Source organism: Phoca vitulina, unplaced genomic scaffold, assembly GCF_004348235.1.
Source record: "Phoca vitulina isolate PV1807 unplaced genomic scaffold, GSC_HSeal_1.0 scaffold19, whole genome shotgun sequence".
Classification (NCBI taxonomy): domain Eukaryota; kingdom Metazoa; phylum Chordata; class Mammalia; order Carnivora; family Phocidae; genus Phoca; species Phoca vitulina.
The window spans coordinates 17,999,217-18,013,833 of NW_022589722.1; the positions used below are offsets into that span (position 1 = coordinate 17,999,217).

The window sequence follows — 14,617 nt, forward strand, 5'->3', positions numbered from 1 at the left end:
AGCCCCACATCGGGCTCTCTGCTCGGCGGGAAGCCTGCTTCTCCCTCTCCCACTCCCCCTGCTTGTGTTCCCTCTCTCGCTGTCTCTCTCTGTCAAATAAATAAATAAAATCTTTAAAAAAAAAACAGTATGGAAGTTCCTCAAGAAGTTTAAAATAGAGCTACCCTATGATCCAGCAATTGCACTACCAGGTATTTACCCAAAGGACACAAACATTGTGATCCAAAGGGGCATCTGCATCCCAATGTCTATAGCAGCAATGTCCACAATAACCAAACTATGGAAAGAGCCCAGATGTCCAACAACAGATAAATGGATAAAGATATGGATATATATATATATGGATATATTTACATATACACAATGGAATATTACTCAGCCATCAAAAAGGATGAAATCTTGCCAGTAACATTGACATGATTGGAACTAGAGGGTATTACACTGGGCAAAATAAGTCAATCAGAGAAAGACAATTATATAGTTTCACTCATATGTGGCATTTGAGAAACAAAACAGAGGATCATAGGGGAAAGGAAGGAAAAATAAGACGAAATCAGAGAGGGAGACAAACCGTAAGAGACTCCTAACTATAGGAAACAAACTGAGGGTTGCTGGAGAGGAGGTGGGTAGGGGGATGGGGTAACTGAGTGATGGGCATTGAGGAGGGCACCTGAAGAAATGAGCATTGGGTGTTATAAGCAACTGATGAATCCCTGAACTCTACATCTGAAACTAATGATACACTGTATGTTAACTAACTTAATTTAAATAAAATGAGTTTAAAAAAAAAGAAAGAAAAGCAGTTAAGCTAAGTCCTTAGCTTAAATTTTCTTTCTTTGAGTATCTTAAATATGCTATTTAATTGCATTTTGGCAAAAATCTTTCTGTCAGAATGTCAAATGCCAATCTTATTTTCTTTCCTCATGACTTATTGGGTCTTTTTGCCAAAATACTCTGGATGGTCTTTTTCTTATATTTAGAGTCCAAGAGTTTTACCAGAGTGTGTTTTGGTAGTGACTAGTCTGGGCTGATTTTTCTAGGTAAATGATACAGTCTTTTGATATGTATATTCAAATTTCCACACATTTTAGAATAATTTTCTTGAATTACTTTTAAAATAAATTCTTTATTTTGCAATAATTTTAATTTTATGAAAAATTCTCAAAGATAACACAGAGTTCTCGTATATCTTTTGTCTAGTTTCCATCCTTTGTTACTATTGTACATACCATGGTACATTTGTCAAAAACAAGAACTGACATGGTAGTAGTTTGTGTTTTTCATGGAATCTGTCCATTTCATCTAAATTAGAAAATGTATTGGCATAATTGCTTAGAATATTTCCTTTATCCATTTGATGTCTATAGAATCTGTGGTAATGCTCCTCTTCCATTTCTGATATTAATAATCTGTGTCTTCTCCAGTTATTTTCTGATTAGTTTGGATAGAGACTTATCAATTTTATTGATTTTTGCAAATAATCAGCTTGGTTTTTTTTACTTTTTATATTGTGTTTATTTTTTATTTTATTGATTTCTACTCTTTATTATTTTCTTTCTTCTGCTTGCTTTGAGTTTAATTTACTCCTTTTTTTCTAGTTAATGTGGAAGCTTAGATAAATGAGACCTTATATCTTTTCAGATATAGGCACTTAATGCTATAAATTTCCCTCCTTGTACTGCACCACCTACATTGCATACATTTTGATATTTTCTGTGTTTATTTTAATTCAGCTCAGAATATTTTATAATTTCTTTTGTATTTTTTATTTGACTCATGGGTTATTTAGAACTGGATGGTTTAATTTCCAAATATTTGGAGGTTTTCCAGATACCTTTCTATTATTGATTTTTAGTTTGTTTTTGATAACCTAGATAAGGTTGTTAGTTTTGTTGACATCAGAGAAAAAACTTGGGATGACTTCAATCTTTTAAATTTTTTGTGACTTGTTTTATGGCCTTGCATATATATGATCAATCTTATTGACTATTCTGTTGCCATTGAAACAATATATATTCTGCTGTTGCAAGGTCAGGTGTTTTGCAAGTCAGTTAAGTTGGGTGATAGTTTTGCTCAAGACTTCTTAATGTATACTTATTCTATCAATTACTGAGAAAGGAATGTCAAAATCTCCTACAATAATATTAGGATTGTCTATTTCTACTTTTAGTTCTATTAGATTTTCCTTCTTTTACTTTAAAGCTTGGTTATGAGACTCATTCACAATTATTATTGTTATATCATCATGATGAATTTGTCTCCTTATCATTATGATTTATCCTTGGTAACTTAGTCTGCTCAGGTTGCTATGGCAAAGTACCACAAAGTAGGTGGCTTAAACAAGAAAAATTAATTTTCTCATGGTTCTGGAGGCTGGAAAATCCAAGATCAAGTTTCTAGCAGGGTTGATGTCTACTGAGAGGTCTCCCCTTGGGTTGCAGAAGGTTGTCTTCTTACCATGTATTCACATGGCCTTTCCTTGGTGTGTGTGCATATGGAGAGAGGAAGAGTAGTACTCTGGTGTTTCTTTATATAAGGGCACTAATCCTATTGGATCAGGACCCCACACATACAACCTCATTTAATCATGATTACTTCCTTAGAGTCCCCATTTCCAAATATAGCCACATTCAGGGGTTAGGGCTTTCAACATATAGATTTTGGGAGGATACAAACATTCAGTCTGTAACACTTGGCAATGTTCTCTGTTTTGAAATCTACTTTGTCTGATAGTCATGTAGCTACTCTAGCTTGATTTTTGTTTCATACTTGCATGGTTTATCTCTTCCATCACTTGACCTTTAACCTATGTATGTCTTTACAATTAAAGTGAACTTATTGCTGACAGCAGGCAGTTGGGTCTTGTTTTATACAGTCTAACATTTTTTGCCTTTTAAATCTTAGACAAATGTACATCTAGTCTAATTACTGGTATGGGTTTAGCTTAAGTCTACCATCTTGTTATTGGTTTTCTATTTATCCCATCTGTTCTTTGCTCCTCTTTATCTTTTATCCTGTTTTCTTTTGGATTAATTGATTATACTTTACAGGCCAGGTTTTATCTCCACTATTGGCTGATCAGCTATTCCTCTTTTTTAGTTTTGTTTTTTGTTTTTTGTTTTTGGAGTTGCTCTAGTATTTATAATATACATCTTTAACTTATCACTATTTTTTAAATCCTATTAAAATACTTCACATAAAATATAAGATCCTTACAACAGATTTACTACTTCCAACTTCTGTGCTATTATTTTTTTTTTTAAGATTTTATTTATTTATTTGACAGGGAGAGACACAGTGAGAGAGGGAACACAAGCAGGGGGAGTAGGAGAGGGAGAAGCAGGCTTCCCACGGAGCAAGGAGCCCGATGGAGGGCTCGATCCCAGGACCCTGGGATCATGACCTGAGCTGAAGGCAGACGCTTAATGACTGAACCACCCAGGTGCCCCTCTTCTGTGCTATTCTTCTCATATGTATTTTACCTCTACATTTGTTATAAACCCTATAATATTTTTTAAAAATCTAAACAATCTATTGTTTTTAAAAGATTAAAAGTGAGGAAAACTATGTTTTACATTTATTTTCACATTTTATAAAACTGCTTTTCTGGTTAACAACATCATTTCTAGGAGGGAGACTAAATTCTGCCAGTGCATCTTCTACTCTATCTTGGCTAGATATGAATGTCTTAATTTCTAAGTTATTATTGCAAATAGCTCCATTAGTTTTGTACCTATGGGGTGCTTCTGATCTAGTCAACAATTCACAACAGAGATTTGAGGACATTTCTAAAGGCTCAATCTTGTTGTACAGGGGTGATCCATCAATCAATGAAACAATTCACAATTATTCATTTGTTCAACTTTTCTCTGTTCATTCATTAGTTAAACACGGATTAATCATTAACGATGTGCCTGACTCCAAGTGAGGCACTGGCAATATAAAGAAAAAAAGCTGCTGTCCCTTCCCTGAAGGATCTCTAGACAGAGTAGGTTTTAAATAGAAAGAGAATGAAATCAGCTTTTAAAATGCATTAATCAGTGTCTTCCTCCTCAGTGCCTACTGTCATTTCTCCCATAATTCTTTGTGCCCTACTTTTTAAAACTTGGTTGTAATACAATGGTAAGTCGTTATTATGATAACAATAAGGGAGGGTTGCTAAATGGATACAGTTTCAGCTTTGCAAGGTGAAAAAATTCTAGAGCTCTGGGTTCTCACAGAACGTCTTCAAGCTAAGATTCACCGAGAATATGCCCAAGAACTTAGGCGCATTCTCCTTCTTCTCAAAATAAATAAATAAATAAAAAATCAACAGGTACTACTACCTCCATTTTCCAAATGTGAAAACTGGAGTTTTGAGAATGTAAACAAGTCTCCTGTAGTTCCACAACTAATCAGTCTTAACAATGTAAATAGAGTTAACACTTCTGAACTGTACACTTAAAAATGGTTAAGATGGTAGATTTTATGGTTTGTTTTTTTTTTTTTTACCGCAACCTGAAAATTAAAAAATGAGGAAGGCAGCCCCAGGGTGACCTGTTGTCCGGACTGTTTGGCTAAAATTGAGTTTTGCCAGCTCTTTGATCCCGCCACGGGACCTCAAGAGTCCTAACCTTCCTTTTCCCACCACAGGAATGGCCTCAGGGATCCGCCAGGTGTCGCCGTGGCCGCGGCCGCCCGCGCCCCGCCCACCGCCAAGTTTCGTCCAATCGCGGCCGTGGCCACGCCCCCTGACCGAACCTCTTTCCTGCATCCGGGCCTGGGTGGGCTGGCTCTCAAGCCTAACGAGGGGCATGGAGGTCCGCCGCGAGCCTCAGTCCGGCGCGAGCTGCTCGTCGTCCCCCCGGGACTCTTCGGCGGTCTCGGTGTCCAAGGAGCTGCTGACAGCCGGGAGCGGCGGCCGCGGAGGTGACGGGCGGGTGGCGGCGGCGTGGGGTGTGCACGTGCGGCAGGGGGCGTGTGGCCGGGACAGCGGCCGGCCGGTGGCTCCCTGTCCAGGCCCCACACCCGCGAGGGGACGCCCAGCGGTGACCGCGGGGCTTCTGCGAGACCGCCGCGGCGGGGGTGGGGTTCGGGGGCCTCGGGGCGGGCACCCGGCCTCGGGCCCCGGGATGGTTGTATTCCGCGCGATAGTGGGCGCCCACTCCGCGGAGTGCAGCAGCAGGGCACCTCCCCTGAGGGCAGGGCCTGGGGAGGGCTTTAGGTGGGCTCTCCGCGTCCCCGCAGCGGGCTGGTGGGGGGAGCAGGTCACTATTATGGATTAACCCCCCACCCCTCCATGCTCACAAAACCACCCGTTAGTGCCTTGCCTCTCTCTTGTAGAGGGACACTTGGGTCTAGGAAATCCACATAGGATTTCAGACACCATAGTAGGGAGTTAAAAAGCATGGATTTGAATCCCAGCTCCACGACTGATTAGTTGTGGAACTACAGGAGACTTGTTTACATTCTCAAAGCTCCAGTTTTCACATTTGGAAAATGGAGGTAGTAGTACCTGTTGATTTTTTTTTTTTTTTTTTTTTTTTGAGAAGGAGAATGTGCCTAAGTTCTTGGGCATATTCTCGGTGAATCTTAGCTTGAAGACGTTCTGTGAGAACCCAGAGCATCCCGAAGAGTTATAATAATAGCCAAAGCTTATGTAGTGCTTACTGTGACCCAGGATTTAATTAACTCATTTAATCCTCACAAAAACTCTGTGCATAAGGTTCTCTCTTATTTTATAGGTGAGGAAACTGAGTCACAGTGTATCATAGATAAGTAACTTGCTGGGGATCATCTGGCTGAAAAGTGACAAAATTGGGATTCGAACACAATCAGTCTGATTGGATTCTCTATGCTAATCCATTTGCTAGACCTAAAGTAGTAATCAAAGAATATTTGTTGAGATCTGCTTTGGGGGGTGAATAGGGTTTTTGTATTTGAGTGAAGAGGTTTTCCAGGCGTTGGAAACAGGGTGATCAAAGCCTTGAGTTTTGAAAGACAAGTCCTGTCCTCTGAGCTCTGATGGGCTGAAGCGTTTGTTGATTTGAGGAGTAGTGAGTGATGGGGCTGAAAAGGTGCCTGGGGTTGGGGGGTTGCAGGGGGGGACAGACAAAAGTTCTCCAAAGGGCTCATTTGTCCAGGTTGGACATCTTTAATGAAGGTCCACTAACAAGGCAGGTGTGCTTTAAAGATAAACAAACAAGTGTTCCAAGAGGTTAAGTAATTTGACCAATATAATGCAGCTAGTAACCATTTCTGGCTTCACTTAACCATCATTGTACTCTTTGCTGCTTCCTCTGTCCCTTCGTTGCAGAAACTCATTTGTCACTGATGGATTTCTGATCCACAAAGGGTGCAGGTTAGTTTGCACTTACTCCAAGGCATCGGTGACACATACAGATGTATGAGGCAGGCCTAAAGAAGGGGAGGCGGGTGGGCGTAAGGAAGTAAAATGTTGTCATGGAACTTGGGGAGCCTCCTTTTCTAAAAATGTCTTGGGGAATGTGGAATGTTCAAGACTTGAGAGCGGTCCTGGAAAGTTTGCTGACGGGCCCCCATTTCTTTATGCTGTAGTAAATTGTATGTGTGCTTTCAGGTATATGGGACAGGTTACTCCTCAAGCCCAAGCCGAACTGCAGAAAAAATTCCACTCTTCAAACAGTGAGGATAGAGAGGAGTCCCTGTAAGTATCTTTCCCTCTCTTTCTCCACTACCCTTCTCTCTCAAGAACCTTCTCTGATGTTAAATTTTGCCCAGTTAAGCAGTAGAGATCCACAGTGAACCCCAGTCCAGCCAGAGCTGTTCATTGTCCCCCCACCCCGGGACTGCTCGGGGGTTTCGGTATCTTAGGAGCTGCTGACAGTGTTTTCCATCTGTGGACTTCCATCTGAGTCTTTTTTATATCTTTCATTTCTTTCCTCATTGTGATAGCCATTGTGCGGGGCTTCGTATTCTAGGACCTCAGTGCATCCTTCCAGCAGTCCTGTTACAATCAAAGGCCATTTCTTGACCTTTACCGCCTTTTTCTTTTCTTCTTCTGTACTCTGGACAGTTCAGTCATGTATTGTGTAGCTGCATCAGTGACTTCACAAGTCTTGAGAACTCGTTATGTGCACAGTTATGTGCTGGGCCTTTTTTGAGAGCTCAAGAAGGTAGACATACCTTGTTTATTGATTCCCCTGTACTTAGCATAGTATAGTTATCACTCCTGTTTTTACAGATGAGTAAATTGAAGTTTTGAATGGTTCAATTAAATTTATTATTTAGGACACCTGTGGTTGCAAATGACTAAACTCCAGCTCCAGTTGCCTTAAGCCAGAAAATAAATTACGTTGGCCAATTTTATTGGGAGGGGGGGATCCCAGTGATTTCGGGTACATCTGCATCCAGGTGCTTGGTGTCCTAGGGGTCTCCTGCTCTGTATCTCTCAGCTCTGCTTTCCTAGGTGTTGGCTAAATCTAGAGCAGGCTCTTCCTTACCTGTGGCAAGTTGGCCAGTTTATCAGCAGCTCACCCGGTCATTTACTCACTCAGAAGGAAGGGATCTCTTTCTCACAGTTCCAGCCAGAGTCCCAGGGTGATCTCTTATTGGCCTGACTGGATCACAGTATCACTGAATATGCCACTGAACCAAATCATGTTGACCAAGGTTGTGGAACATATAGGCATGAGAAGGGCAAGGCACAAGAGTGACTAAGAGTGACAGAGCTTAAAAGGAAAGTCAGGGTTATGTTACCAGAAGAAAGGGGAACAGATATTGGGCAGGTAAAAACAACCACTACTTAGTTAACTTGCCCAAGGTAATTCAGGGAGTAAGAGGTGGAACTGGGGTTCTATTAATAACCTTGTCAGCCTGACCCCAAAGCCTCAGAGCCTGAGACATCTAACTATTAAGTCATACTTTCTCCTTAATTAGTTACTATTGGTTGAATGCCAGCCATCTAGGGATGTACAATTCTGGGGATATATGAAAACACAAATTGGAGCGCCTGGGTGGCTCAGTCGTTAAGTGTCTGCCTTCGGCTCGGGTCATGATCTCAGGGTCCTGGGATTCAGCCCCGCATCGGGCTCCCTGCTCCGCGGGAAGCCTGCTTCTCCCTCTCCCACTCCCCCTGCTTGTGTTCCCTCTCTCTCTGTGTCTCTCTCTGTCAAATAAATAAATAAAATCTTAAAAAAAAAACCACACACAAATAAACAAGGAAATATTCACTAACTTGTGTAGTCCTGCTTTAAAGATTCAGAAGAGGATGGGGGTTTTTTAAAATGGAAGAAATTTGAAAGATTTTTTTATTATAACTTTTGTTACTATTGTGACTGTTGAATTCAGAAGTGTTTTACAGTAAATTCTGGATTTTAAAAGTTGAAGTTTGGCCAAAGAGTAACATAAATATTGATAAACTATATTTTCTCTCCTTAGTATTGGACCAAGTACAGACCTTTCTCCCACAGATGGCTCAGGCAAATGAAAAGCTAAGAAAAGAAATGGCAGCCGCACCACCTGGTCGTTTCAATATTGAAGATATTGATGGGGCTCTTGGAAAAGTTATACAAATGGTAATGATGCTTTGTTTTCATTTCATAAATTAAAATTACCAGTATGCCTCATCATCTATAAGGGAGAGGACTTTTCCGTTTTAATTCAAGTGATATTTTCCTTCTTGCAGAGTCAGCTCATGTTTCCAATATTGCATGGGAACTTGTTCATTTTATAATTAGGGATCTTACAGATCAGTAGGCTTCCCTGAGTGGAGTTTAGGAATTTAGAAATAGAGAAGAGGAGGGCTTTTTCAAGTCAAATATTACATTTGTTATCTTGAAGCATTAATTTACTATGTGTCCCAAGTGGATTGTGTTTTCCTAAAAGAAGGCCTGAAAGAAGTAATCATAACCTGACTCACTGAAAATGTAAAAATAAATGATGCATTTAACAGACCGATAACCTAAGCCACATGGGAGATCTCCAGCCGGCCTCAGATCTTCTTTCTATACCGGAGTTCCCTTTATAACACTCGGGTCTGGACAGAGCTGACATTGTTGATAGTAGTATCTCATTCATCGGCACCTCTGGTCAGCTCTACCTCCAGAGTATGTCCCATATCCAGCGACTCTGCACAATGTCCCCTGCTGCCACCCTTGGTCCACGTCATCGTGGTCTCTCCTGTGGACTCTTGCAGTGATTTCTCCACAGGTTCCCCTGCTTCTGCCTTTTCTTTCCTAGCATCTATTCTTCACACTAGGTGTGGCCCACGTTCCCCTCACAGTTCTGATGAATTCAGAGTCCTTCGAGGGCCCGTGTGATCCTGCCTCCAGCTCCATCTGACTTACCTGCCACCGCACCCCTTCTTTCCTGCACTCCCATTCAGTCTCCTTCAGGTTTTTCCCCTCTTTGTACGAGGCTCTTCCAAGATTTCTGCATCTTCACTCCCTCCATCTCTCATCGGTTGTCACCGCAACAAGAGGCCTTCCCCGATGGCCCTATTAGAAGCTTATCCTCTCCTGCTTTACTTTTCTTCCTTTTCACTGCCCTACACTATGCTTTATATGTAGTTGTTCATTGTCTTTCTTTCCCAGCTAGAACGAGGTCAGCAACTATTTTGTGTATGGGGCCAGCTAGCAAGGACTTCAGGTGTGTGGACCATACTGTCTCTGGGGACTGCTCATCTCTGCTGTTTTAGTCTGACAGCAGCTGGAGACGACATGTATGAATAGGCAGGCTTTATCAACTTATTTATGGACACTGAAATTTGAATATCATATAATTCTTATGTTTCATGAAATACTATTTGACTTTTTTCTTCTACCACTTAAAAATTAAAAAAAAAAAAAACATTCTTAGCTCACGAGCTAAACAAAAACAGGTAGCGGACTGGGTTTGGCCTGCAAGCTGTAATTTGCCAATCCCTCTCCAGAAAGGCAAAGATTTTTGTTGCTGTTCTTGTGGAGTCTCTAGGACCTAGCGTGGTGCCTGGCTCATGTTAGTATTTGTTGATATTTGTTGGATGCATGTTGTTGAACGTGTTCAGGATATATAGAATCGGGTTGTGGGGAACTTTTTAAACTTGTAGTACCTGTAAATCATGGTGGACTATGGCAACTGAAAGAAAAAAAGGACCATATTGTATTAAAAACATTTCTTGTCCTATGTGCTTCAATATTTGTGCTTAATGTTGGTTCTTCCCGAGGTTGTTATTACAACTTTCTAGGGAACTGCCCTGAAATAAATTTCTCACGTGGTGCTTTTGGCAGGATGTGGCCTTGTTTGAGATGAATCAATCCGATTCAAAAGAAGAGGACAGTTCAGAAGAGAGTTCGCAAGACAGCTCGGAGGACAGCTCAGAATCTGAGGGAGAAGAAGACGGCACGTCTTCTGAAGTCACCATAGATAACATTAAGCTTCCTCATTCAGAAGATGGAAAAGGCAAGATTGAGGTTTTGGACAGTCCTGCCAGTAAAAAAAAGAAATAGTAAAATAAATGATCTCAGAAACAGATGATACATGCCTGCTAGTTCTGCAGAAAACGAATATGGCTTGCTGGTGGTTTTGCATTTCAGGTATCTGTGGTGCTTTTCTGTATTATTGAATGCATTTTGTTCCTCAGAGAAACAAAAGCTACCTTTTAAAGAGGTGGAATAGGTCACATTTGGGGATCTAAGAGCAGACTGTCTGATCTCATGCTGAAGAGATTTCACTTAGAAAGCTTAACTTTATGTATGGTGCCGAGTGAATTTGTTGGCATCTTTTTTCTTCTTCATAGACTTGAGAAATAGCAAACTTATTTTAAAGTAAAAATACAAATCATTTGTTTTAAATTTATTCTCTTGAATAAAACTGGGTTGTTTTTTTAGGTCATTATAAAGTCAAATTTATTTGTTAGCATCACAGTGGGTTCAGTGGGGGAGAATTTTTTAAGAGAAAGAAATTTTTTTTAAAGAGAAGAATTACTTATATTCAGCTGTCCTCAGGCATAGCTACTTCCATTAAAAAAAAAAAGTCCTTTCCAGCCTGAGCTGGAAATCTGGCGCTCTCTGGTTTCATCACTGCTGGGGACTCTGCAGCCACTCTGCATACAGAATTTACTGGTTGGAAAATTCATGGTTTTTTTGTTTTTGTTTTTCCTTTTTTTTTTCAGAAGGCAGATTTTTTTGTTTCAGCTATTAAAACTATTCTACACTGTTGCCCACAGTTTGAAACCTATCAAATGTAGAAAATAAGGGACATCACAGAAAAAATAGGGTGTGTCACAAGAAGAGTGTAACCACTGGTTTTCCCTTTCAAAGGTCAAAATGATCCTATGCTCGAGTCGCCTTTTTGCCTCATTCTTGACCTTATTAAATTTGTTTCAGATCTCATCTGCCAAGGGACTGGCTTTGCTCAGGATATAGGCCTGAGAATTTAAAAAATCATCTCCAAGTGGGTTGAGCTGATGGAATTTGTCCCTTAATGTTTTAGGGCTCTCTTTTAACTCTTTTTTCCCACTCCTCACATTAGCTCAAGACATCTTTACAAATACACTGAAGGTAATTCTCAAGGTTCTTCCTGGTATTTCCCATTGGAAACTGGAACCAGCTCTTCTGGGCTGTGCCTCACTAAATGTACGAAGAAACGAACAGATCTTGAAATGAGACTCCTCAGCTGGAACGGTTATTGTGCTATATTTAGTAGCACCAAACATAACTGTGATGAATTATTGGTGTAAATAGTTGAAGATCGCCTCCTCCCAGCTAACATCTTCTGCTACATTGGGGGAAGTTGCATTTGTCTGGCTCACTACTTAGTATGGTGGATGGTACTGACTAGGCACTGGATAATGTTATTATTCGACTTAATGGCTGTATGAGGGTATAACAGGAAATGTCAAGCCATGGTAGGCTGCTCCAGGCAGGGGATATGAAGGTGTAACTTCACAGGAAATACACATCCCAGTGGAAATATGCCGAGTGATCAGTGAGAGGCCAGTCTAGAAATACATACTAGTGTGTAGAATTTTAATAGTGCCCTCCTGCCATGGCTATCTCATGTACTACAGCGAGCCTCCCTGTACAGTAAAGGAAGTCAACTAAATTCAGGTCCTCTGGACACTCTTATGACATACTAGAAAAAAGAAAAACATGAAAATTTAATTTAGGATAAGGATGTCATTTTTAAGTAAGTGTAAAATGGATGAATTATTTAGCGTACAATATCCGAACTGGCTATTACAAACAAGGTTAGATCTTAGCCTCATACCATGTGCTAAGATAAATTTTATGTGGATTAAAGATTGAAATATAAAGAAATAAAATTATAAGCATTTCATACTAAAATATGGGTGAACATCTAATAGTGAAATTGGGAAAAAGGTTTTTTTTTCTTTTTTCAGGAGGCAGGAGTCAAAAGTTTGTTTTTGTTTTGTTTTTTTTAAGCAGAATGGCAAAGTCTGAAATCACAAAGGAAAAGAGCAGAAAACTCATGTGCATAAATATTAAAAACTAGTGCATAGTTTTATGAAAAGAAATTTTAAAGGCAAGGGACAAATTGGGGAAAATATTTGCAACCTAAGACTGTCAATATATAAAGGGCTCTTACAAATTAGAAAAAAAACTAGTATCTTAATAACGAATAGGCCATAGACAAAAGAATTCACAGAAAAAAAATGTTTAACCTCATGTATCAAAAAAAAAAACCAAAAAAACTGTGGAAGAAACCAAGATTGTGTTCTTGACTCAGCAAATTGGCAGATGAAACCATAGCCCATACCTACTGAGCCCTTCCTGTGTCACGCACTATATAAGTGTCTCACGTTTGAGTTACCACCACTCGGTCACTCGGTCGTATATAAAAATTTATTGAGTTGCACATTTTACATTTGTGCCCTTTGCTGTCGGCATGTTACACCTTAATTAGAAAGCTGTTTTGTTTGTCAGCAGTTGGCCCTTCAGGCTGCTGGAAAGTAAATCACCACTGTGCTTTGGTTAGTCTGACCCGTGCTTTCCCTGCCTGGTGTTGGGGTGTGATACCTGGCAGCCCCTTGGTCAGTGGTTCTGTTCCTGCTAAGACCATGCTTGTGGGGGTCCCATCCTTTGTGGCTCTGTGACAGTTATAAATCCGAAAATGTGTAATGGTGTTTGAAGCAAAAATTTCATTCTGAATGAATCTCCTGTCCATTCCCACAATATTTTAATTGTGCATTAAATACGGTACTTATAGGGCGCCTGGGTGGCTCAGTTGGTTAAGCGACTGCCTTCGGCTCAGGTCATGATCCTGGAGTCCCTGGATCGAGTCCCGCATCGGGCTCCCTGCTCTGCGGGGAGTCTGCTTCTCCCTCTGACCCTCCCCCCTCTCATGTGCTCTCTCTCTCCTCTCATCCTCTCTCTCAAATAAATAAATAAAATCTTTAAAAAAAAAAAAAAATAAATAAATAAATAAATAAATAAATAAATACGGTACTTATAAAAAAAAAACACCTGCCTTACAAAGTAGCTTGTATTATTGTTCCTGTATCCCCTAGTCTGGTAGGAAAGGCAAGGGGAGAGGCTGAGTCTTATTTTCACTTGTATTTCCCTCAGTGCCTAGCAGATGGCCTTTCACTTGGTTGAAATGTACAATAAATGGTCATTAAACTACTCTTTTTCTCTTTATGTCAGTAAAGTAATTCATTTTAAACGTCATTGGTTCTCGATCCAATATAAACAAGATGGGGTAATTATGATTGGTAGACTTATCCAAAAAGTTGAATGCTGGGATCTTTGTGGTTGACTGCCCCCGCGCCCCCAGTCATGGGAAACCCCTGCCAGTGATTGGAGTGGGAATGAGCACGTGACACAAACTTTCCCAGCAAGGCATAAGCGAAGTCTCGTTAGTAGACTCTGGGGAAGGAAAGGATTTTTCATTCCTAAAAAGGAGGCACATCAAGAGGTGGTTCCTTTCTTCTTTTAGAAGAAAGGGTTAAATATTTTATGACTTGATAGGATTCCCAGGAGTCCTGTCTAGTGGCCATAAAGGGAGCCAACTCTCAAGTCTGCGCCTCAAGGGACAGCAAAGTAAAGCAGGGGGCGCCATGAAGTCACTGCATTAAATAACTGCAGATGGAATCCCTAGACTTTGTGACACAGTAAGTGTCCTAATTGCTAAAAACAAAAAAACAAAAACCACCACCTCATGAGGTAATTCTGCTTATATCCACTTCACAGATGAGCTGCTAAGTACCTTTCCTAAGGCCTCCCAATAGTAAGTGGTGGGGCCCGGTGTCACTGAGCCGGCCACCCCCAGCCACTGTGGGCCCCCCAGTTACTCTGCCAGCAGCACGGACCCCAAAGCTGTCTGGACCAGACCTCGGCCTGGCCACCTATCTCCGTTTCCCCACCTGCAAAATGGGGGTAACAGTCTCCCTCGTGGGGTTTTGGTAAGAAATGAATGAGTTGGAACACAGCACGTGGTTAGAACAGTGCTCAGTAAATGTGAGGTATTACGATGCTATAGGGATAATGCCCCGTGGTGGCAAGAATTTGGGGGGAAACTTAGTAAGATTATAGGTTCTAGGAATTTATCCTGGTTTACAGCTTTGTTCAGAGATTTCTGTATAAGATTTATTGCAAAGTTTAAAAGAGTAAAACCAGTTATGTCTGGCATATGTGTAAATGTGCACCAATAGAGAACA

General features: G+C 40.7%; 1 protein-coding gene across 1 annotated transcript; it reads left to right on the forward strand.

Annotated features, from left to right (window-relative positions):
• The first annotated feature begins 4,745 nt into the window (after positions 1-4,745).
• On the forward strand, positions 4,746-10,470 carry CUNH12orf45 (chromosome unknown C12orf45 homolog). The gene is made up of 4 exons (XM_032416503.1): positions 4,746-4,908; positions 6,578-6,664; positions 8,398-8,534; positions 10,227-10,470. Exons 1-4 carry the CDS (start codon positions 4,794-4,796, stop codon positions 10,443-10,445), a joined length of 558 nt encoding a protein of 185 aa, XP_032272394.1. The 5' UTR covers positions 4,746-4,793; the 3' UTR covers positions 10,446-10,470.
• Positions 10,471-14,617: the final 4,147 nt, after the last annotated feature.

Bases quoted from the DNA above. Each gene is read 5' to 3' on its own strand.
- CUNH12orf45 (XM_032416503.1), top strand. From the start codon at position 4,794: ATGGAGGTCCGCCGCGAGCCTCAGTCCGGCGCGAGCTGCTCGTCGTCC. The intron at 4,909-6,577 runs GTGACGGGCGGG...GTGTGCTTTCAG, and splicing joins CGGGAGCGGCGGCCGCGGAG to GTATATGGGACAGGTTACTC. The intron at 8,535-10,226 runs GTAATGATGCTT...TGCTTTTGGCAG, and splicing joins TTGGAAAAGTTATACAAATG to GATGTGGCCTTGTTTGAGAT.